The sequence below is a fragment of the Nannospalax galili genome, unplaced genomic scaffold (assembly GCF_000622305.1).
Source record: "Nannospalax galili isolate Female #2095 unplaced genomic scaffold, S.galili_v1.0 scaffold101, whole genome shotgun sequence".
NCBI classification, from domain to species: domain Eukaryota; kingdom Metazoa; phylum Chordata; class Mammalia; order Rodentia; family Spalacidae; genus Nannospalax; species Nannospalax galili.
In genome coordinates this window covers 1326714-1352634 of record NW_008345700.1, presented here as the reverse complement: position 1 = coordinate 1352634, position 25921 = coordinate 1326714, and the positions used below count along the sequence as shown (strand labels likewise).

The following is a 25921-nucleotide window of genomic DNA, read 5'->3' as shown; positions in this document are numbered from 1 at the left end:
CTCAAGCAAGGCTGAGAGTGATGGAGGAAGATGACCAGCATTGGGTGACAAGGCACACACACGCACATGTGCCTGCACCACACCTCTACTCAAGACATAGTAGCACTTAACATTTTGACCTGTTCACATTCAGTCATCTGGTGCTCCTGTGCCTCATAGTAGAAATCACTAAGAAACCAGTCACACCTTTCAGATTGTGTATCTAGCAGTTCATAATGTTTTACAAAAGAACCAAGATGTTAAAGAAAGGTAAGATAATTTTTTAAACCTAATTTTTTTTTTTTTTTTTTTTTTTTTTGTCTTTGAGACAGTCTCCCTGTAGCCCCAGCTGTCCTGGAACTCACTGTGTAGACCAGGTTGGCCTTGAACTCACAAAGATCTGCCTGCCTCTGCCTCCCAAGTGCTGGGATTAAAGGTGTGTGCCACCAAGACAAAAAAAAATTATATTCCCAATTTGTTTCCCCCAAAACATTACCAGTTGGCAGGTATACAGTTCACATTCAGAATTTTTAGAACTAATTTTTTAGGTTAGCATACAAAGTAATGAGTCACTAAAGTTTTTTTTTTTCCAGTATTTTTTTTTTTTTTTAAATTCATATGAGTGTACTGCCTGCATGTATGTGAGTGCACCTGTGTTGTGCAATGCCATGGAGGTCAGAAGAGGGCTTTGGATTCCCCTGGAACTGGAGTTAAGGATGGTTCATAGCTGCCATGTGGGTGCTGGGAATCGAACTCGGGTCCTCTGCAAGAGCAGTCATTGCTCTTAACCGTTGAGCCATCTCTCCAGCCCCAAGTATTTTATTATTTTTATTATATATATATGAGTATTGCCTGCATGTGTGTAAGTGCACCTGTGTCATGTAATGCCCTCAAAGGTAGGAGGATGGTGTCTTCCTGGAACTGGAGTTACAGACAGATGCTAACTGCCACGTGGGTGCTGGGAATCAAACACCGGTCCTCTGCCAGAGTAGCCAGTGCAGTTAACCACTAAGCCATCACTCCAGCCCTAAAGTGCTTTGTTTTACAAGCATGAGAACTTGAGTTTGAGCCCCCAGAACCCATGTAAAAAAGTCAGACTTGGCAGTGTGCGCTACTAACTACAGCTCTGGGGAAGTGGAGTCAGGAGGATCCTTGGAGCTTGCTGGCCAGCCATTGTAGCCAAATTGGCAAGCTCCAGGTTCAGTGAGAGACCCTGTTTCAAAAAATAAGGTGGAGAGTGAGGAAGATACTACACATCAACCTCTGGTCTCCCCACTCATGCACATATATGCACCCAGACACATGAACACATGCACACATATACCTAAAAAAGTAATAATAAACTGGACATGGTGGCACATGCCTATAAGTGAAGCACTTAGGAAGCTGGGGTAGGAAGATCACTGCAAGTTCAGGCCATCCTGGATAACATAGTCCCAGGCAAGACTGAGCTACAGGTAAGACTGTCTTAAGGAAATAGAACACTGAAGTTGACAGAGATGGAAATATACTTGCCTTCAAAAACTGATAAGGATAATAATACATGTCTGGTAGCTGTACTGGTAATTGTATGATAGTTCATCTCATATGAACTCTTGTCATGGCCCTGAAGCATTCTTTCAAAATCCTGTCTTTTGTTAAGGTTCTTAGAAAGATAATGGAAACATGGGCTGGAGAGACAGTTCATTGGCTAGAACATGGCTGCTCCTGCAGAGGACCCATGTTAGATTCCCAGCTCCCACATGGCTACTACCAACGGTGGGTAACTCCAATTCCAGGGGATCTGATGCCCTCTTCTGACCTCTGTAGGCATTGCATGCACGTGGTTCACTTACACACATGCAGGCAAAACACTTACATACATAAAATATAAATAAAAAAGAAAAATAATGGAAACAAGGTGTTATTTTTCTGCCAGGTACTCTTAGCTTTGGAAAATGGGCATTTTCACAGGGCTTCTCACATATTGCTAAGGTACTACAAATTTATTGGCTTAAAATAACGTTTGTTGCATAGCCTCTGTAAGGTTACAGGCAGATGGAGGTCTCATCAGAGGTTTGAGAAGAGAAGCAGTCTCTTCTAAGCCTATGTAGTTACTGACAGATGTCAAATCCTCATCTTTCAGAGTGAAAGTTTCTGTCTGGCTGCTTGCTAGTAGGCACCCTCAGGCCCTTTTTATGTGGTCTTCTCCATAACAGCCTACATAGGCAGTTTACTTTTTCAAAGTTAGCAGAAAAGTCTCACAAACAAGAGTGACATTACAGGCTACATGATCACACACCTGGTCACCTCTGCTATGTTGTTAGATGCCAGTCCAGTAAGTCTCACATTCAAGAGGCATGATTACCAAAGTGCAGGGATGGTGGGGCCACCTTAGGATTTTCTACCACACATTCCCATCCATTTTGTTCTTATATGAATCTGAATTAAAGATGGATTGCTGATTGGTGAATGATCTTGGACTGACTCCTGGATTTTTTTCTTTTTTGGTCTTTTTGGAACATGGTCTCCCTATAATCTCATAGCCTGGGACTCACCATGTAGACCAGGCTGGCCTCACTTTCACAGAGATCCACCTGCCTCTGCCTCCCGAGTGCTAGGATTAAAGGCATGTGCTCTCATGTTCGCTAATTCCTGGATTCTTGTCACTGAACTGTTTGGTAATTTTTCTTATAAGAAAAAATATTATAAATCCGTGTTTCATTTCTAGAAATCTATTTCATGCCACAAATATCAAAATTGAAGTAAAAATTAATGGAATAAAATATAAATATTTGTTTTACAAACATTTACTAAATAAGGCCAACTGGTGTTAAATTGTTGTATGCATCACTTTGAGTCTAAATTTCTGATCTGTTGGGCTATCTGCAGTGTCTTGGGACATACATCCAGTAAAGATTGGACTGTTACATCCACTTGAAACAACCATAAATTTTTATTCTAAAAGTTTTCTTTGAGACTGGGTATGGTGGTCTATGCTTTTTAATCCTAGAACTCAGGAGGCAGAGGCAGGTGGATTTCTTGAGTTGGAGGCCAGCCTGAGCTACATAATTGAGACCCTGCCTGTTTCAAAAAGACCAGAAAAGAAAGAAAGAAAAAAAAAGTTTTCCATCAAAAATTTTGTGTCAGGAATTTAGAATACAGCTTAATAAATAAATACAAGAAAATCCAAGTGACTGCTCACATTGCCAGAACCCCAGAATCCCTCAAAACCCTTTCTGTGCTTAAAGCCCAGGTTTCTGTCAGCAAAGCATGAGCTCAAGTGGACTGTGCCATTTCCAAGGCAGGCTGGACGATAGCTGCCCTGCTTACCTGGAACGCCAAACAGTTCCTCTTTAACCTAGTCTAAATGATAACACCATCCTGGCAGTTGTGGAACAACATGCCAGAGGACCCTGGACCTGTGCGTGCTTCATGAAACAGCCCTACCACCAACTAAGGAATAAACTGAGATTTTTTTCTTTAAGCCGTTGCATTGTTGAGGCTTGTATGACTTTAGATCAGGTTTATGCCTTCACTCACACACCTTTATATTCAGAGTTAAGATCATCTGATTTAGATTTTTGAGATTTTATTAATCAGTAATACTATTCTAAGTATTTGCAAGTTACTGGGGGTATGGGTGTTTTTAGGGTTGTCAGCTGGCTAGGTGCTATGTGTAGGATTGTGCCTATGATTAGGCATGTATTTACTGGGTAAGTTGGAGTATAGAGATGACTGTGTATATTGTATTAAAAATATTTTTACAAACATAAATTAATAAAAGTTTGAGACCCCAAGAGGTAGTTGTTAAAATCCAGTTAGTGATGTTTGCCTTTATTCTCAAAATTTAGCGGAAGTATTTAGCAATTACACAGGTGCACTTACACATATGCAGGCAATGCACTCATACACATAAAATAAGAATAATAAATATTTTTAAAAAATCCAAAAAGAGCCAGGCATATAGTGGCACAGGCCTTTCATCCTAGCACTCTGGAAGCAGAGGTGGGCAGATCTCTGTGACACTAGGCCAGCCTGGTCTACATAGTGAGTTCCAGGCTAACTGGGGCTACAGGGGCACCTTGTCTTAAAGAATTGAAACACAGACCATATCACCGTTACTCAGGGTAGTACTTGAATTCTTAGCCAGAGCAATAAGGCAAGAGAGAAGCTGAAGAAAGACATGGTAGGAAAGGGCAGTGTCACAGTATCCCATTGGCAGTCCACGATCCTATACTTAGAAACCCCAAAGACCACCAGAAAACAGTTCTGATAGACGTTTTCATCAGCATAGCAAATACAAAATAAATATCAGTAGTTTTTCTATATACCAGTAATGAATATGCTAAAAAAAAATAAAATAAATTGGGGGACTGGAGAGATGGCTCAGCAGTTAAGAACAGTGGCTGTTTGTTTGTGCAGAAGACCCGGGTTCAAATCCCAGCACCCACATGGCAGCTAACAGTTGTCCTTAACTCCAGTCCCAGGGGGATCCGACAGCCTCCTCTGACCTCCGCAGGCATTGCATGACACAGGTGCACTTACCTACACGCAGGCAGTACTCTCATACACATAAAATGTATTACCTGAATATATGAGTGCACCCGTGTCGTACAATGCCGCGGAGGTCAGAAGAGGGCTTCGGATGCCCCTGGAACTGGAGTTAAGGACGGTTCATAGCCTCCATGTGGGTGCTGGGAATTGAACCCGGGTCCTTTGCAAGAGGAGTCAGTGCTCTTAACCGCTGAGCCATCTCTCCAGCCCCTAAAATTTGTTTTTTAAATGGAAAAACCAAACTAGAAATCAAGGAGGTGAAAGTCCTTTATAATGAAAAGGGTAGGATTGAAGAAAAAATTGAAGACCCTAAAAGATGGAAAGACAGCCCATGTTCATTGAGTAGCAGAATTAATACTGTGAAAATGACTATTGCTAAAAGCAATCTACAGAATTGATGCAATCCCTATCAGAATTCTAGTGACATCGCAGAACTGGAAACCATCAAAAAACAGGAAAGTACAAAAGACCCAAAACTGATGATGAAATCCTGAAAAAAAAGAGCAATGGTATAGGTACACAACACCAGATCACAAATTATACTACAAAGCCCTAATAACAAACAGCATGGTACTGACACAGACGGAGGGACTCGAATCAAGGATGCTGAAATAAACCCACAGAGCAGCAACCATCTGGTTGGTTTTCAACAAAGGTGCAAAGAATACATCAGAGATAAGGCCTCTTCAATTGGTTCTGGGGAAACTGGATATCCACATGCAGAAGAATGAAACTAGATCTTCTGTTTAAAAAAAAAAATCAAAATAGGGCTGGAGAGATGGCTCAGCAGTTAAGAACACTGGCTGTTCTTGCAGAAGACCCGGGTTTGAATCCCAGCGCCCACATGGCAGCTAACAACTGTCTGTAACTCCGGTTCTGGGGGATCCCACATCCTCTTCTGTCCTCCTTGGGCATTGCACGACACTGGTGCACTTACCTACAAGCAGGCAATACACGCATACACATAAAATAAAAATCAAGTATTTTTTAAAATCAAAATAGATGAAAGTCCTTAATGTAAGATTTGAAACTACTAAGGGACAGCAGGAAAAAAACACTTGAAGATGCAGGTATAAACAAGGACTCTTAAGACTGTAGGAAGAAATCAGCAAGAATTGACAAATGGGCGGGGTGTGGTGGCCCACACCTTTGATCCCAGCACTTGGGAAGCGGAAGCAGGTGGATTTCTGTGAGATCAAGGCCAGTCTGGTCTACTGAGGGAGTTCTGGGCCAGCTGGGGCTACAGCAAGACCCTGTCTCAACAACAAAATTGACAGATGAGACTGAAGTGAAGCTTGGGCACAGCAAGGGGGATAATAGAGTGCAGAGACAACCTACAAAATAGGAGAAAATCTTCGCTATTCTAACAGGTTTGGTATCCAAATACATTTTTTAAACTCAAAAAATTAAGCCAATTCATAAATGGACAGATAACTGGGACAGTTCTCAAAAGACATATAAGCAACCAGCTCGGCGTGGTGGCGCACGCCTTTAATCCCAGCACTCGGGAGGCAGAGACAGGCGATCTCTGAGATCAAGACCAGCCTGGTCTACGTAGTGAGTTCCAGGACAGCTGGGGCTACAGGGACACCCTGTCTCAAAACAAAGACATAAACAACCAATAGATACATGAAAAAGGTGTTTAACATTGTCAGCTGTCAGGAAAATGCAGATCAAAACTACATTGAGATTCCATCTCCAGTCAGAATGGCTGTTAAGAAAACAACAAATGCGTGTCAAGATGTGGGGAAAGCAACCCTTAAACTACATTTCATTGGGTTTGTAAGTTAGTACAGCCACCGTGGAAGTCAGTATGGAACTTTTTCTAAACAAAGAAGTACCTTGTGCTCTTCTGGATATATGTCCAGCAGACTCAAAGTCCACATACAATAGATACCTGCAGACCTCTGTATATCGTGACACTATTCACAATAGCCAAGTTACAGAATCAGCCTAGGAGCCCATCAGCAGAAGAATAAAGGAAATGTATATATACATGGTGGAGTCTTGTTCACCTGTAAAGAATGAAAGTTCATCATTCACAGAAAAAGGGATGGAACTGGAAGTCATGTTAAGGTAAAGAAGCCAAACTCAGACAGATGTCTTGTGTTTAACCTTGTGTGCAGAATCTTTTTTTTTTTTTTTTTTTTTTTTTTTTTTTGTCTTTTTGAGACAGGGTCTCCCTGTAGCCCCAGCTGTCCTGAAACTCACTTTGTAGACCAGGGTGGCCCCGAATTCACAAAGATCCACCTTCCTCTGCCTCCTGAGAGCTGGGACTACAGGTGTGCACCACCACGCCCGGCCAGAATCTAGGTTTTAAAAGACTTGCAAGAAGAAGGAAGACTGGGAAGAGGGAGGAGAGGTTAGCAGGGAGTGGGAGGGGGTCCGAGCAGGTGAGATGGGAGAGAGATGAATGAAGGGTGGGGGAGTATCAGATAGAGTCTCTGGATCAAGGAGGATTTGCCATACAGGTGTACAGAAGAGCCCAGAAGTTCTTCCCATGTACCTGATCTGAGTATAGACCACCTGAATGTCTGAAGATTCAGGCCTTTGACTTGAACAGTACAGGAGCTTCTGTCTTAGGAAAACAGGACATGGGGTGGAGAGAGGCTCAGCAGTTAAAAGCACTGGCTGTTCTTGCAGAGGACCCGGGTTCAAATCCCAGCACCCACATGGCAGCTAACCATAACTCCAGCTCCAGGGGATCTGACACCGTTTTCTGACCTCTGAGGACATTGCATGATATGGGTGCACTTATATACATGCAGACAATACATTCATACTTATAAAGGAAAAATAACATTATTTTAAAATAAGAAGCGTACTTCTTATTTTGTATAACTTCAGGGGAACTTTTTAGAAACAAAACCCGAGGTCTATAATACATTTTCCTTAATATTTTTGCATGCTTGGTCAGGCATGGTGGTGCATGCCTTTGATCACAGCACTCGGGAGACAGAGGCAGATGAATCTCTGTGAGTTCAAGGCCTGCCTGGTCTACATAGTTCAGGCCAGCTGGGACTACAGGGAGACCCTGTCTTAAAAAGACAAAAAAAAAAAATTTTTTTTTGCATACTTATGCACACATCATTTTATCTAAAATTGTCAGTTTATATGTACCGTACAACGTAAGTTCAAGTTGATTTTCTTTCTTGGTGTCACCTCTCTCACCTCTATTCATTAAGTCACAACGGCCTAGCAGAACTGGACTTGTTAAGAGCGTGCCTGAGTCATTCAGGGGACAGAAGCCACATAGTAATTCGAACAGCGAATGTTTAAGCATTATTATTAACTAGATGGGTTTTAGCCACCACAGCATAAGGAGAACTCTGAAAGATCTATGCAGCAGACAGGGAGCAGCTTCCTTCCCCAGAGCTGAAGTCAATGGCCAAGAAAAGAATAGGTGTTCCTCCTCTGGCAGTGTTCCTCCAGCACCTTCGGCTGACAAAGTTTAGCACTGTGCCAGTGTTTTACAGGGTCTGCTTCAGTATTGCAAGCAGGGTGATGAAAGTTGAGTTTGTAACTGAGGCAGTAGTTAGTGGCACAGGAATGGAAGAGACTCCACCCTAGAGGGACTGCAGACCCTCCCCAGCATGTGCAAGCAGCATCTGGAAAAGGACCATGGGACTGGTCCTGTGGTGAGTTCAAGGCAGAATACAGTTAGGTAAGAGAGCTTACTGATGTGGAGCTCTGCTCCAGGACACTGGACTTACCACCCTAAGAAGAGTCCCCAGGCACAATGTTAGCCTGCCAAGATGATTCTTAGTACTTTTGCAGGTGATGGTTCACATACAGTAAAGCAGAAGTTTTGGAATTGGCACAGTAGATGGCAAAAGAGGACTAAAAAGGCAGAGTGGTCGGCATGCTGGCTAGCTAGGCTGTATCACACAGGGCTGGGGAGCATGCTGGCTAGCTAGACTGTATCACACAGCGCTGGGGAGCGCAGCAGGTGAGTTCTACAGGCAGGCCCTTTGGACACTGCTAACTGAAGCGATAAGGAGATTGCAGATCCCAGTGGTGCTTATCCTCTGTGGACAGGCTGATAGTGGGTGTTCTCCAGAGAGACCACAGGTGTTGAGATCCTGAAACAAGCCAGGTTGTGGTGCCTGTCACACACAGGAGAGGTGCAGCTCTCAAAAAGGAAGAGACTGAAAGAGCAAGACTCCTAGGGAGGAGGGTCACATAATTCCATGGCAGGTGATTGGGCAGTTATTACCCAACCCTTTCCCTCACAGGGACCTATAGCCATTTACTGTGATGCCTTTCTTATATGCAGGGTAGGGGAGGTACTTCTGTCAATATCAGGGTCTGATATTGACAAAGAGAGACCACGTATCATCGTGGTTCCTCTGTTAGAGTCAGGACGTGGGGACCTGGGCAGTAAATGGAACCTTGGACTGAATGGTGCTGTAATAGGTCCACAGGTGGGCCTACCCAGGAGCCATTTCCCAGTCTCCAGATGTCATTTGGAGTGATTTACTTTGTTGGAATAACCACCAGATACCAGTGCCTGGCAGTGGAAAGGAAGCCCAAGTACATGGCTTTGAGACTGCCTTTCCAGCCAGTACAGTAACTCAAAGCATAACAGCTTAAGTTGATAGGCAGACTTAGTGCCCTCCTCACAACTTTTGGAGGTGTCCCTGTGATGTTTCCATTTAATTCACAAGTTAGGTACTGGTGCCAGGAACCTGGAGAATGACTACACAGACACTTAACCAAGTCATAGCTGAATTAACAGCTGCTGACTGGGTGTGTTGCCCACAACTGACAAAGCTTCAGGTGTGTGATGTGCAATATTGATCAGGTGAGTGCATTCCTATCTGAATTAGAAAGGAAGGTCAAATAGTTTATGTTCACTTGGGGCGGACAGTATAAACCTGCACCTTGCCCCATGACTGTTAGGAAGTGTTTTGATAACATGCTAATCCAACAGCACAAATAAGAAATGTCATCTCTTGGGGGTCTTGCTGTGCAACAGAGGGGAGATGAACCCTACAGTGATTCAGAGGCCCACATAGCTAAAGTTTTTGGGAATTCAGTGGTATGGGATGTGATAGGATATCCCCTTGAAAGGGGCAGATTATGCATTACCCCCCCACACACACACCAGCAGCTGATAGAAATGTTTGCACTCAGGGAGTAAAGGTAGTATATTCCACAGTTGGGAATAGTTTCCCAGCTCATACAGTGAGCAATCAAAAGCTACCTGCTTCATGTGAGGCCTCTGATCATGTCCAGGCAGCGCAGCAAGTAGCCTGCCATATGCACTGCCAGCACAACAGACTTTGTGGTGTTAGAGGTGGAAAAAATTCTGTGGCATTTATGGCGAGGCCCAAGGAGAATCATAATTCAGACTCCAAAAGACTGGAGCAAGGCAATGTCATTAATTGACAGCAAAGAATCATAAGTCCTCTGAAAAATTAAAGCAACAAATGACTCCTGCCATAGTACTGGTTCTTGCAGAGATGGTGATGGAGACTATGAGGACATCAAATAACTGAAGCCCAAATGATCCAGCATTGGCTGGTTCTGTTACAACTTCAAGAGGAGGGCCTGCAGCAATCCTCCTCTTGGAAAGTGATTTATTTGGTATTGGGTACAAGCAGGCTAGTAGGCACTACCAACTGCCTGAGCAGTTGGCTCAAACCCCCAGGGCTTGGTTTACAGTGCCTTATCTCAGTATGTAGATACTCATAATACTCAGTATGTAATCACAGCCCAGACTGGTTGCAGATGCACCACAGCCCAGTTCAGGCACCCTGGTAAATCCAAAGGGCAAAACTTCAGGTGGAATGCTTGGCCATCCACTGTATGGAAGTGGCACTAAGGTTAAAAGACCCTGGGACCTGTAGACAAAGGTGAGTGGCTTGACTTGTTGGCCAGGGACCTAGAATAAGAAAAATCAGAACATTTGGCTCAGAATTCTTGAGGCAAAGCAAATGGGTAGATCCATGGGATGAATTAAAGTATCTCCCACCTGTGAACATCCACTGCCGAGGCCAATTGACACATTCTAGTCTCAGTGTATTATGTCTCAGTGTTGATACATGGTTACTTTGTTAACCATGGGATAGGTTATTTGGGGGTAGAGGTTGTGCATGGACCTTCTCACCAGGACTGATTTAGCTGTTTCTCTTCCAACTGCAGAGACTGAGCTCAGAGCTCCCAGTGGCATCATCTTTTGGGAACGGTCACTTGGTGGCAGATTGGCCACACTGAAGTCCCTATGCTCTGAAATTCTTTTTCTGAGATGGTGTCTCATTGTGTGGCCAAGGCTAGTCTTGTTTAAGTATCTTTCCACCTTAGCCTCCCAAGCAACTGGACCACAGATACATGCCAGCATGTGCAGTTACCTAGTGACTCATCTGGACCAAATCAACGCGTGTTCTAGGCATGGGTTCTCTTTTCCCATTCTCAGGGCCTCTGTCAGCTCCATCTTCCAAGGCTCCCAGAGCACTTATCTACTGACACAGGATCAGTATACAGAGAGGGGCCGCAGCAGTGTATACATAACAGTGCTACCCACCCATCCCCTCACAGCCAAAACCCAGAAGCTGCTAGCCTGACAGCAGAATGGTCCATGGAGGCATAACTCTGGGACCATCTTGAAGTGAATAGTAGTTTCCAGAGTATAGTGTATACTGGCACAACAGTGACTTGCTGGTACCATGTCCCCAAGATGTAGTCACTAGTGTGGTAATCAAAAGCTAGAAATCATTACTCACAGTGACCGTTTAGGAAGAGTGTGTTCATCACACCTCTGTTGTCCAGGCCTTGACTCCCAGAGGGAAACCCACCCAGGGCACAGAAGACTGCCATTCAATTTCAAGCTAAAGCCACTGGTCATTCCAGTCTCCTTGTGACAGGCAAGGAGCACAGTCTCTGTCCTGCTAGGGTAATTGACCTGGGAACGAAAGGAGGGTGTAGCTGACATTACCTGGAGCAGCTGGCTATTCTGCTCCAGAGGTCCTTTGGTCTGTTCCCTTTCAATACCATGTGGATCTAATTATAGTGCCTTTAAAGTATGTTCTGATAATCTAGCATGGCAGTTCCTTTATTTTTTTTAACTTATCTTTTATCAGGGATTTAGTTTTCACATTCATTTTGAAATTATTAAGTTCAAATATCCCTGTAGGTGTGTAATTGGAACTAGATTAAATGTATATTTTGAAAAAATATAACATTTTATACATATTCTAATGCTGTCTTTCCACTTGTTTTTAAAATATTTTATTATTTTTATTTTATGTGCATGAGTGTATTGCTGGCATATATGTAAATGCACCCATATTGTGCAGTGCCCTCAGAGTTCAGAATAGGGTATTGGATCCCCTGGAGCTGGAGTTATGGACATTTGTTAGCCGCCATGTGGTTACTAGAGCCTGAACCTGAGTCCTCTGCAAGTGCTCTTAACCACCTGAGCCATCTCTCCAACCCCCTCCACTTGTTTTAAAAAAGATTTACTTATTTTTATTTATGTGTATGAAGTGTTTTGCCTGCATATATGTAAGTGCACCACATATGTACAGTGCTCACAGAGGCCAGACGAAGGCATCAGATCCCCTAGAACTGGAATTATAGATGGTTGTTAGCCACCATGTAGGTTCTTGGAATGAAACCTAGGTCTGCAAGAGCAGGAAGTGCTCTTGACTACTGTGCCCCACTCTCCAGCCCATCTTTTCATTTGTAAGGTCATGTTTTATGTCATTGCATAAGAATTTAAGTTTTCATTATTGAGAATGTTGAACGTTTTCTGTTAAAGGTATCCTTAGTCATTTTTTTCTGTTGTAAATGAAATCTTTTCCCCCATGTGCATTTCTTGGTGGTTGTTGCTGCTAGAGAGGAAACATCTGTCAAAGTGGCTAAGAGCACAGCTGTCCCAGTTACACTGCCTGGGACTGAACCCTAGTTCCATCCTTTACCACTTAGCCCAGGCTTATTGAGTTATTTTCGTGTGCACATGTGTGTGCATATGTAGGCCAGAGGTCAACTTTGGGTGTCATTTCTGAGGAGCTAGCTGTTCACCTTTTTCTTGAGACAAGGTCTCCCACTGGACCTGGGGCATGATGATAGGCTAGCCTAGATGTAGTGAGCCCTAGGCATCCCTCTGCCTCTACCTCCCCAGCACTGGGATAGCAAGTTTTGCCACCACACATGGCTTTTGGTTTCTAGGGATTTAATTTGAGTCCTCAGGCTCGCACAGCAAATGCTTTACTAACTGAGCCATCTATGAGGCTCCCAGCTGAGGCTTATTAAAATTAAAGTCTAAATTAGGTGTTTGTATCAGTAATGTTTCCCTGAGCCTCTGATTGTTCTAATGCACGATTATTCAACACAACAATTGCCTCAAAACTTGAATACTTTTAAGATGTCTATGAAATACTGACTTTGAATTTTCAAAATCAAGTATTCAGTGCAAATTCCAAGTGTTCATAAATAAGAGTTTCATGATTGCACAGATCTGTGTTCAGTCAGTTGGAAGACACTTTACATAACCACTTGCTGCAATGGTCCTATGCATTTCAGTTGTGCTGGTAATGGATAACTAGTATGACTATAGAGGCTATTTTCAAAGCTTGGCTAATTTTATAATTTATTTTTCAACTTTAATGTTTTATTTTCTAAAGCTTCAAAAATGACAGACAAATCCAGTGTCCAGTACTCAATGCTCTCCGAAGATGGGAAGAATGAACCACTAGAAACAAAGGTAAGACACCCCATTTGTTACCACACCATGAAGCATCCTGGTGCATGCTGAACACTTGGCTATAATGCTTTAAATAAAATTCCTATTCTCCAGGACCACAGGGTTTGATTTGGACTTTGGGGGGTGGCACGTGACATGGGACAGCAACAGAAGGAACCACAAACCTGCTCCATATGTGCATTAAGTGCTGTTATAGCAAAGTTCAGCATCCTCTGAGGCCAGGAGGAGGGACTCTAACCCAGCCTCAGAGCTGCTGCAGTTTTTGTGTCTGAGGAGTCGGGGCAGGAATTTGGGATTTTTTGTGAAGTATTAAAATTGCATCTGAGTTGGAATGTAGTGGGTGATAAGGAGGTGTGTAGACCTAGGGTCTTACCTTTAGAGAGTGAGAACACCAGGGAATTCTGAAGGGCTAAGAGAAAAATGCTTGGAACTTCAGAAGAAATAACTAGTTCAAGATATAAAGGCCATAGTGGATGAGTTGAGCAGTTTGGGCTGGACAGGAAAAAGAAGTTGTGTCACTGAAGGCCTGGCATAGGAGATGGGAGCAAACTGTGTGTGTTCAGGTTCTAACCTAGTATTTTTTTTTAATAATAGACATTTAAAACTATTTTATTTATCGTTTTTATTTTATGTGTATGAGTGTATTGCCTGCATGTATGTGAGTGCTCCCATGTTGTGCAATTCCACAGAGGCCAGAAGAGGGCTTCGGATTCCCCTGGAACTGGAGTTAAGGACGGTTCGTAGCCACCATGTGGGTCCTGGGAATTGAACCCGGATCCTCTGCAAGAGCAGTCAGTGCTCTTAACCGCTGAGCCATCTTTCCAGCCCCCCTAGTTTTATTTTTTGAGCTGTTTAATTTTTATTGCATTTTATTTATTTTGTGTAGGGGGGATTGGGGGGGCATGGCATGCATGTGCTACAGCATGAGTGTGGGAGTCAGAGGACAACTTGCAGGAGTTGGTTCTCTCCTTCCACCATGTGGGTCCTGGAGATGGAACTGAGGCTGTCAGGTTTGGTGGCAGATGCCTTTACCCTGAGCCAGTTGTCAGCCTCCAGCCTAATTTAAAGTTAACTTCTGTAAATGGGGACAAGGAGGAGACTGATCTCTTGTGTTGGAAGGGTGATTATTTGGCCCAAGAATTTTGAAAAGCTGTATACTTTCTGAAATACTTTAAAGTTGAAATGTAAAACGTTCAGCACAAGTTTTAAAAGTTTCAAAGGACATGATTTCTGGCATATTGTTAATATTGACATTTTTTAAACTGTCATACCAAAATTTAAATATATTCATTATGATTCAAAGCACTCTCTGGAAATTTAATACCCACAATCATCTTTAAAAAAAAAAAAACACTAGTAAGATCTTCAATAGTCTGAAATCTTATATTTTTTTTTCTTAGTGAATTTCTTTTCTTGAAAACTCCTCCATGGAGTTTTTAATCAATATAATTTTATGCCTAAGAGTCTGTTCTTGAAAACTGTTTCTCTGCAGTAAAAATATGAATATAAATGTTAAATTTTCCCTAGCATATGACCAAGAGTTAAAATATTTTCTTTCAAAATTACTTTGAAAGTAATATTAGAACTGGAGAGATGGCTCAGTGGTTAAGAGCACTGGCTGGCTGCTCTTGCAGAAAACTTGGGTTCGGTTCCCAGCACCCACATGGTGGCTAACAGTTGTCTGTAACTACAGTTCCAGAGGAATCCAGCACCCTCTTCTGGCCTCCACAGGCATTGCATGATGTGGTGCACTTATACATGACGAAACACTCAATATACATAAAGTAAAAATAAAATTTAAAAAGTAATAAAATTATTCAGTGCTTAAAAAACAGAAAGGAAAAACCCTTGGGGTGGGGGGTTTATTCAGTGCTTAAAAATAGAAAGGAAAAAAATTTAAAAAGTAATAAAATTATTCAGTGCTTAAAAAACAGAAAGGAAAAACCCTTGGGGTGGGGGGTTTATTCAGTGCTTAAAAATAGAAAGGAAAAAAATTTAAAAAGTAATATTAATGTACAGTTGTCCAAAGCAAGGTATATTATAAATTTGGAAGTAAGCACTTAAAGTACTACTGGAAATGAATCTTCTAATGAAATGGGTAGAGAGACCTCCCTCATCAGTGGTTCTGTGGATCTGTCAGTGAAGATTGCACATTGCTGGATTAAGGACAAAAATAGCTGATAAGCTTGGTTTTTTCCCTTTTAAATTTAATAGGTCAGTTAACATAGTCAAACAGTTTTGGTAATTTTATTTTCTCTGTGACTGGCCTCTACTTGGAGTTGTAAATTACTGACTCTCACTCTTGGGCATGCATCTTCTGACATGCCCAATGCCCAGCAAAGGCTGCAGGAAGCATGTTGAGCTTTTACCTGCTCTAGCCTCAGCATTCAATTGTTCACAGTTCAGAAAGACGCTGTGTAGCTTTGCTGGAAAGTATGGATATGGCCTGGAGGGATGGCTCAGTGGTAGAGCGTTTGCCCAGCATGCCCTGCAGGAAATGAAAAGAGAATGATCACAGATAATGTAATGTGCTCACATTATCTTAGTCAAGCTGTATCGGTTTGGTTTATAGACCTGTCCTATAAATCTATATTGTAATAAAATACTTTGCTCTTTTCTGCAGAACCATAACTCTTTAATAAGCCAGACATCGAGAGGATCCATTGAGCTCGCTCCTCAGTCCTCCATTACTAAGCTCACGGGTCAGCTGGCTGCTGGTCAAGTACAGAAGAACATTAGCTCTTTAACTCTTTCCAGTGGTATAATTCCCCCATGTAATCAGGAAGCTTCAATTTTACAGAAAATGAAATATAAGAGAAAGCATTTCATGAAGGAAAATATAAGTAAAGGAAGAAAGGAAAGCATGAATCTTAAAAGAAAGCATATTACATATAGTAATTCATTAGAGAAAACAAATACACATGTGGCACTGGAAGATGATACCAACGAGGCTGAGACCCATCTGAACTCTGAGGACTCAGGAGCATTTGGAAAACAGCTTTGTGATATTAGGTATTTGGATGATTTGGCAAAAGTCCAGCTGATGGATGTTCTCAAGCAGGCTGCAGCCCTGGTAGTGACACTGATGTACAAGGATGGTTCCACGCAGCTCAGAGCCAACCAGGTTAGTACATGGTGGCACAAGCTTGTGGTACTAGCAATTGACAGACTGAGGCAGGAAGATAACTTGAACCCTGGAATCAGGAACCAGCCTGGAGAACATAGTGAGATCTCATCTGAAAACAAGTCCCCTTTCTGATTTTGATAGGAGAGCTAGGAATAAGATTTGAAGCCTTCCTCTCCTCTTCTATGGTAAGTAGTTGACAGACAATGTAGTGTCCATCGATTCTTAGGCAACTGCTAAACTGCTTTCTGGAGGAGCAGTTTTACATCCAAGATACGAGGATTCAAACGTTCCCCCCGCTTGACAGGACTTGTCTTTCCTAGTCTAGCCATTCCAGTGGGTACAAGTGGTATCTCATTGTACTTTTTAAAAAATTTAAAAAAACTTTATGTGTATGAATGTTATGCCTGCATGTAGGTAAGTGCACCCGTGTCGTGCAAGGCCCACGGAGGACAGAAGAGACTGTTGTATCCCCTGGAACTGGAGTTACAGACAGTTGTTAGCTGTCATGTGGGTGCTGAGATTTGAACCTGGGTCTTCTGCAAGAACAGTCAATGTTCTTAACTGCTGAGCCATCTCTCCAGCCCCTCATTGTACTTTTGAATTGCACTTACTCAATACTGGTGGTATTGACTATCTTTTCATGCTCTTACTGGCTATTGGTATATCTTCTTTGGTGAAATTCCAAGAATTTTTCCTCATTTGAAAATTGGGATATTTGTATTCTTGTTTTGATCTATAAGAGTTTTATTATGTATTTGCTTAGGAGGACGTGCACACATATAGAGGTCAGAGACAACTGGGAGGGGAAGGTTCTCTTCTACCATGAGGGTTCGGAAATGGAACTTAGGTTGTCAGGTTTGGCAGCAAGTCCCTTAACCTGCTGAGCCATTTCACAGACCCCTGTAAGAGTTCTTTGCATGTTCTTTATATCATTCAAGTCCCTAATAAGATCTATGATTTCCAGGTCTCCAAATCTGTGGTCTGGTTTTTGTTCAAATTTCTTGAGAGTGTCTTTAGGGAAAAAGAAAAAAAAAAAACTTTGAAGAACTCCAAAGGCTTTGCTTTTGTTATTTTATTCAGAATGCTTTGGGACTCAGGAGGTGGCTCAGGTGGGTGGCTTGGTGGGTGAGAGTACTTGCTTTATGAGCATGATGACCTGATCTTAAATCCCCAGCCCTTAAGAAAAAGCTAGCATGGCTGTGCATGCCTGTAAATTAGGAGGCAAAGACAAGCACAGCCAGCCAGTGTAACCACGATGGCCAGCTTTCAGTTCAGTGAAAGATAGTGCCTCAAGGCAGTAACAGAGAGCCACTGAGGAAGATTCCCGTCTTGCTCTGGCCTCTGTATGTCCCACACAGTCATGTGCATGTACTACACACACACACACACACACACACACACACACACACATACATACACACTCACTGCTTCTGTCCTGGATTAAGATTTGCTCTAGTTTTATTCTTACGTGTTTGTAGTTTTAGCTCTTATATTTAAATCTGTGATCCATTGTAATTAATCTTTTTTTTAATGGTGTCTTCTTGTTTTAATTTGTATTTGTCTACACTGCTACTGGGGTTGAGTATCTTCATATATCTGTATGTTCTTTTTTAAAAAAAATATTTTTGAGACAAGATCTCCTTGTAGTCCCAGCTGCCCTGGAACTCACTATGTAGACCAGGCTAGCCTCAAACTCACAAAGATCCATCTGCCTCTGCCTCCCAGGTGCTGGAATTAAAGGTATGTGCCACCGCGCCAGTGTAGTCAATCTTTTTTATAGGCTGTGACATAGGGGCAGAAATTCACCCTTTGCATGTGATTTATTGTCCCAATTCCATTTTTGAAAACACTTGTTTCAACAGTGCTCACTGAATTTTCTTAGTACTTGTGTTTGTTACATTTTTGATGCTGTGACAGAATGTCTGACAAAAACACCTTAAGGAAGGAAGGGTTTATTTTGCTCACAGTTTGAGAGTACAGTCCTTCATGGTGGGGAAGGTGTGGTGGCAGGAGCTTGAGGCAGCTGGTCACATTGCATCCACAGTCAGAAGCAGAGGGAGGTGAGTGCCGGTGTTAGCTGACTTTCTTCTTTTTACTATATTCAGTCCAGGACCCCGGCCCATGGGATGGTGTCACCCACATTCAGAACAGGTCTTCTCTGCTCAGCCAGATCTTTCTGGGAACACTCTCATAGACATACCCAGAGTGTTTCCATGGTAGTTCTAAGTTTAGTCACATTGACAATGAAGTTAACCGTCGTAATAATTTTATTGAAAATCAATTGGCTATAGAGAAAAAATCAGTTGGCTTCTGTTTATCTTTTCTGTTGTTTTTGTTTTGTTTTGTTTGAGACCAGGTCTTACTATATAGCCCAGGCTGGCCTTGAACTCAAACTCATAATTATCCTCCTGCCTCAGCTCAAATGTTAGGATTATAAGAACGCTAAGGGGGCTGGAGAGATGGCTCAGCAGTTAAGAACATTGAATGTTCTTGCAGAAGACTTGGGTTTGAATCCCAGCACCCACATGGCAGTTAACAACTGTCCATAACTCCAGTTCCAGGGGATCCGACAGCCTCTTCTGTCCTCCACAGGCATTGCACAACACAGCTGCACTTACCTACATGAAAGCAATACACGCATACACATAAAAAATAATAAATAAGAATTTTTGTAAGTACGCTAAGGGTTGGTTTCGGGATGTTTGACTCTCCTTTTATCTTTGGTTCTTTCTAGTGCTAGAAATCTTACTGCCTTATTTTCTGAGCTTTTTAACAAATTAGGAAATCAGAAAGTTTGACTCTTCCAATGGGTTAATCTATTTCAATATCATTTTGGTTATGATAGTTCTTGCATTTCCAAATAAATTTTAGCATTGTGCCGGGGGTGGTGGCGCAGGCCTTTAATCCCAGCACTCGGGAGGCAGAGGCAGGCGGATCTCTGTGAGTTCAAGGCCAGCCTGGTCTACATAGTGAGTTCCAAGACAGCTGGGGCTACAGGGAGACCGTCTCAAAAAGACCAAATAAAATGACATAAAATAAATTTTAGCATTGTATTGTCAGTTTCTGCAAACATCCAGTTCAATGCAAATTGTGTTGACTCTTTTTATGTTTTGTTTTGTAAGAAAGCTTTTGTCTTTTTTTCCTCAAGGACAGTTTTATTAGAGTTTAAAAGCAAGATCCCAGGGCAGGCAGGCTCTAAGGGGTGGCATAAAGAGGAAGAGAGAAAGCCATAGCATTGGAGTTAGGCCAGCATGGAGCCTATGAGCGGCCACATGTTGGAGAATGAGACTAGAGAGTGAAGCCCAAAGTGTTAGGGAAAGCAATCTTAGAGCAGAGATAGAAAAAAGAAAAGGAAAAGTTAAACTTTTCTGAGTAACTCGAAGAAGCAGAACTGCCCTCTAAATTCCTCTCTGTGCACCTGCAGACCAGCGCAGCTCTCAGACCTCAGAGGAGTCTCTTTGTGCAGTGGACAGTGCTTAGAGCAAAAGTGTACACCTGGTCCAAATGCAGAGCTGAGTGCCTGTGGAGTGCTGAGCCACAAAGGGAGCATCTCTATCACACCCTCCTCCCTGCCAGGCTCAGGGACCATCACAGAAAAGGGGGCAGAGAGGTTGTAAGAGCCGGAGTCAGGAAGGACCAGAGTGAAATAGTATCTTCTGGACATGGCAGGACTGCCTTTGCCTGTACAAGATCAAGCCAGTCAACGTTCCAGCATGGAGAGGGGAGGGCTCACAAGCTCCCACCCCTAAGCTGAGGCACACGGTCGACAGTTGATGGCTTCTGGGGGAGGGAGAGTTCATTTTCTTTAAGGATGTGGCCACTGGTAGGTCAGCCATGCTCCTGTGACTGACCCCACACTCAGGAGTATATGGACAGCACAAATTAGATTTAGTGGGTTATAATAAAGTCAGGACAGCACAGGAGGATGGGAAAGGATCTGGGAGGAGTTGGAGGCGGAGTTAGGGGGAGTATGTCAAAAAAATCTATTGTATGCTTGTGTGAAATGCTCAAAGAATTAATAAAAGCATAAAAAAGAAAAGTGGGCAGGCTTATGAAGCTGCATCACTGCACTAGGGGCAGGACTTCTGGGAAGAAAAAGCACATTATTTCATTAAAGGGATAATTATTTCTCCTATCTCTTTAGCGTGGCTTATGGAGAACCCACCTACTTTGAGAGATGGTCCCTTAGCCAGGTGATTGACCGGCCCAGCAGTATTAACTTTTATGTTTTGGGTAGCTTAGAATGTTAGGTCTCCACCCAGACCAGAGAAATAGCTTTCCCTGATGGGCCCCCACAGAGCTCTGATCAAGGCTACTCTAACATTCTCCCCTGTGAAGAGATAACCCTAAAATCATTTAAGAACCAGATCAAGGATTAGAGCCCCTAAACACATTGCTTTCTACTTTTGAAGGATATCTTGTTGAGTAGAAAGTGAAACCCAGGTGTGGTAGTGCACACCTATAATCCCAGTACTCAGGAGACTGAGGCAGGGAGGATCAAGAGTTCTAGGCCAGCCTGGACTACATAGATGACCCTGTCTTAAAATCACTTTGTTACTGGGGAGATGACTCAGGTCCTTTAAAAGCAAGCATGAGGACCTGAGTGTAGACCCTTAGAACCTACGTGAAGCTGGACATGGCAGAGGGCTTCTGTGGGGCAATGGGCGGCAGAAACAGGAGAATCCCTTGAAGCTCAGGGACTAACTGGCCTGGAATACACAGTGGCAGGCAGCAAGAGACCCTGTCTCAAATGGCTTGGAAGGTGAAGATCAGCACCATGGCATGCCCACCCCAGCATTCACACGAGCATGTGCACACGCACATCATACATACACACATCGTACACAGACATTGTACACAGACATCATGTATATACATCATATACACACATTATATACATACATCGTATATACACATCATACACAGACATATATACACAGCATACACAGACACATCATATGCACACAGCATACATAGACACATTATACACACATTGTACACATATCACACACACATCAGACACAGACACACCATATGCACACAGCATACCACAGGGTACACACACATCACGTAAATGCATCAGACACATCATATACAGCCACTTTATATACAAATACAGACAGATCATGTACAGATACATCATGCATATGTATCATACACAAACACATCATACACATACCATACACATACATATACATATATCATACACATATATCATATACACATTGTGCACACACATCATGTACATACATACACATCATACACACGTGCATCACACAACACGGCGTACACACAGAACACGCACATGCATCATACATCATATGTCATGCCTCATATACATACACATGTCATACCCACATCATACATACACATTATATATAGGCATCACACACACACATACACAATCATACAAAGATTTTAAATGGCCACCTTTGGGTTTCATTAGTTAAAAGATTTACTCCATTGTCTCTAGCTTGCTGTCATCATAAAGCAATTCATCTTGCCTGAATAGGTGTGTCTCTGCTTAATTTGGAAACATACCACTGTGTTTTCATAGGTTCTGACTTCCTCTGTTAAAGGGATTGTGATGTTGCTAAGGAGCCATGTAGACAGCAGTCCTCTGAGCCCCCTCGTCTGTGGTGGTGCCCTGGGACAGGACTTGGCAGACCACTGTATCTACATACAAACAGAACATTCCTTTCTCTGGGGCCAAAAACAAGAGGCACATAGACTGTTTGCCAGGTAAGAAATCTTTACTCATCAGAGGAAATGTAAAGCTTCCCAAGCTCCAATTTTAATTATTTACTCTTTTAGACATTTTGTATGAACACATGAAAATAAAGGATTTTAAAGACAGAAACCCATGCAAGCACTAGTCCCCTCCTCCAGAGCTTCTGGAATGGAGAGTGGAAACTGCTGCCATTTCCTGTTCTAGGACAACTTCACAGTGAGAGGTTGGAGGGGAACCTCATCTGCAGTCCTGAAAACCCACTGCCACTGCCCCAGTTCCAGGTGACTTTCCCTACTCCAGGTCCCTCCCCTTCAGTGCTGCATGAGGTAGTACTGCCTGCCAACAGGAGTGCCATCCAAGAGCACCTGTGTGTGAAGACCTGGCTTGCTGTGGTTTGTGCCCCACTGGTCTTTCTGCCATAGGCTTGGTCCCCAGGATGATGGCCTTTCTGTGGTGGTGAACCCTTAAGAGAAGGGCCCCGTAGATGGGGGTTGGTTATGGAGGCTCCTCGCTTCTGAATGGGTTAGTGCTGATCTTGCAAAGTGGGTTGCATCTCTCAAGAGTGAGTGCCAATAGTAGTGTGCTGTTATAAGTGAGGCCATCATGTGCTTGGCCCCTTCTGCTCATAGCTGGCTCCCTTTCCTCTTCACCACGTTGCGATGCTGTCAGTGGGCCCCAGCCAGGCCAGCACCATGCTCTTTGGACTTTGCAGCTGCAAGTGTGAGCCAAATGAACCTTATTTAATTGTGGCTCAAATGGTAGTGATTTTTCTAGCTCTCTCCTTTTTGTCACTTTTCATATTTATTAAAGTTTTCTCTGAAGAGCTTTCCTTCACCAACTAAATTCTGTCATGCTGTCCTTCATATCTTCAAGTTTGTTGTTAGCCAGGCCTTCTCTGAACACCTGGATAAAACAGCACCTGAGCCTAACACCATACACAAGCCCATCTGCACATTTCTCTGTAATACCTGATACCAGCACTTTTCACATTTTAATACCTGCCACTGTGTGATGTCCTCCACCAACACCATTCATGTATCTTATTGTGTGTACTGTATGTATACTCCTAGGCTTGTTGAGGGTTTGGGTAGGACTTTTTGTTTCTTTTATTTTTATGACCCCACAACTAAGAGCAATACTGTAGAACAAGTAATCAATATTTATTCAGCATCGTCGAATGAATGTTAAGTTCTAGGAAAATTATACTAAGTACCTCAAGTACCATAAAATTGGAGATAATAATCCTAATTCTATAATAGTATTTTTAGGATTAAAAATGAATTTAAAAAGCCAGGTGTGGTGATGCAGGCCTTTAATCCTAGCACTTGGTAGGCAGAGGCAGGCAGATCTCTGTGAGTTCAAGGCCAGCCTGGTCTACATAGCAAGCTCCAGGCCAGCTGAGACTACAGGGAGACCTTGTCTCAAAAAGACCAAAAAAAAAAAGAAGCTAAAATCATAATAAATTATACATAAATATATATTTTGAGTTTTAAAAATTTTATTTTATGTGTATGCGTGTATTGCCTGCATGTATGTAAGTGCACCTGTGTCATGCAATGTCTGCAGAGGTCAGAAGAGGGCATCAGATCTACTGGAACTGGAATTACTGGCAGTTGTTAGCTACCATGTGGGTGCTGGGAATCGAACCCCAGACCTTGAGCAGCCATGTTCTTGACTGCTGAGCCATCTCTCTAGCCCCCATAAATATATTTTTGTAAAAATTTGGCCGGGCATGGTGGCACACACCTTTAGTCCCAGCAGAGGCAGGCAGATCTCTCTGAGTTCAAGGCCAGCCTGGTCTACATAGTGAGTTCCAGGCCAGCTGGGGCTTCAGGGAGATCCTGTCTCTAAAAGACAAAAAAAAAAAATTTTTTTGCACGTGTGTTTATGTGGTGTGTGCATGTGTTTATAAGTGTTCTGGGTGTGGATATGTGTGCATGTGCATATGTGTGTGAAGGCCTGAAGTTAATGTTAGGTGTCTTTCTCCATTGCTGTCCACTTTATTGAGCCATCATCTGTGACTAAATCTGGAGCTCACTGATTCTGGCTAGTTTAGCTAGCCAGCTTATGCTGGGGATGCCTGTCTGCCAAGTTCTGGGACTACAGGCCAGTCACCCAGCATTTCCAAGAGTGTTGGGCATCTGAACTCTGGTCCTCATGCTTGTGTGGCAAGTGCTTATGAGTCACTGTGAGTCACCTCCTGGTCCACAGGATGCTCTTCTGCTGTCTGCTCCATCAAGACAGACTCAGCCAGCCTGAGTGTCTCCCTAGGGGAGGAGAGTGCAGCTGGTAGATCACCTCCTCCAGGATGTGTTTCACGATTTGACAGGCCCATGAACTCTGTTCTCCTCCTTCATTCCTCACTCCTTTCTACTCTTCCCTCCCACTGCATGTCCCTTTCCAAGCCAAGACCTGGTGCTGTTGTCACTTTGCCCTCTCTATCAACTTGGCCTCCTGTTCAAAGAAACCAAGGCCACATGACACTCACAATACCTGAGAATGTGCCTATGGAGCCAGACAAGCAAAGTCCAACTATACATCACCCAGTTGCCTGCTTTCTTCCTACCTCACTCCTATCAAGAGGCTTTTTTCTTTTTTAAAAAAATTTTATGTGTATGCATGTATTGCCTGCATGTAGGTAAATGCACCTGTGTTGTACAATGCCCGCAGAGGACAGAAGAGGCTATCGGATCCCCTGGAACTGGAGTTGTGGACAGTTGTTAGCTGCCATGTGGGTGCTGGGATTTGAACCCGGGTCTTCTGCAAGAACAACCAGTATTCTTAACCACTAAGCCATCTCTCCAGCCCCCTCAAGAGGCCTTTTTCATATATTAATGAACTTTTGCCATGAAGAGGGACTTATGGTTTGGTGGCTTAGGGTTTATCCTCTGCAAGCAGAGAAATATAGTCTTAGACCCCAAGGTTGCCACCTTTAGATGTAGTGTTTTCAAGCCCAAGACCCTTCCTCTGGATACTGGATGGAATGCTTGCCTCCTAAGACTGTGATTAGGTTTTGGTGAAGCAACATTGTGAAGGGTTATCATGGCATTTGCAAACATCTGATGAAGGTGAGCCATTATGAACCCCACATTCAGGAACTCAGGAGGTGATGGGAGAGCTGCAATCCAGCACATGTGGGTCCTTCTGTGCCAGGTTTATGGACAGGCATGCACAGAGACTCAGAAGGGCCACTCCCTCAGAACAGCCCTTAAGCAGGTCACACAAGTTATGGGAGAAGGGTGAACAAGGAGGAACACTATGACCAGGATTTGGGTGGAATGGCACAGTGAGGTGGTAGAGGGAAGGACTCAGAGTGCTGACAGATGGGATGCTTGGAGTGGCTCTGGGAGAACTGGGTAGAGAGCAGCTTGGGGCCCGGTCCAGTGTGTGTGCTCTGTAAAGAGCTGCAGAACTTGAGGCTTTTCTCAGACATAAGCCCTGGGACATGTTCCTCAGCCTCTTGAGTCCAAGTGTCACTATGTCACTATGGACTGCAGATAAGAAATAACACTCACCTTAGTTAAGTTAATTGAGGTGTATATGTGTTATATAATGATGCCTTGCTATTATTGGTTATAATATGTTTACAAGATCAAAAGTTCTGAATCACTTCCTTCTGCTTCCCTGGGCCTGCACGACCCACAAGCCTCTCTCTGACCCACAGGCCTCTCTCTGGACCAACCCAGCTCTTCAGTGCAACCCCAGGAGCCCTTGGGACCGCTTCCCGCCCCCATCTTCCTTTGCATCTCTGGGTGGCACAGCCACCACCTGTCCTAGATCAGCATCTTTCCTGGGCCCGGCCGGGCCAGTCCAACCCCCAAATTCCTGAGGCCAAAATCTT

At 43.3% G+C, this 25921-nt stretch overlaps 1 protein-coding gene across 1 annotated transcript in view; it reads left to right on the top strand.

Moving 5' to 3' along the window:
- Poln (DNA polymerase nu) overlaps positions 1-25921 on the top strand; it is a 206576-nt gene that overhangs the window by 18186 nt on the left and 162469 nt on the right. The window contains exons 3-5 of the mRNA XM_017800294.1: positions 13143-13222; positions 15846-16346; positions 21907-22091. Coding sequence (XP_017655783.1) covers positions 13143-13222; positions 15846-16346; positions 21907-22091 — 766 coding nt within the window. The remainder of the gene's footprint in view (positions 1-13142; positions 13223-15845; positions 16347-21906; positions 22092-25921) is intronic.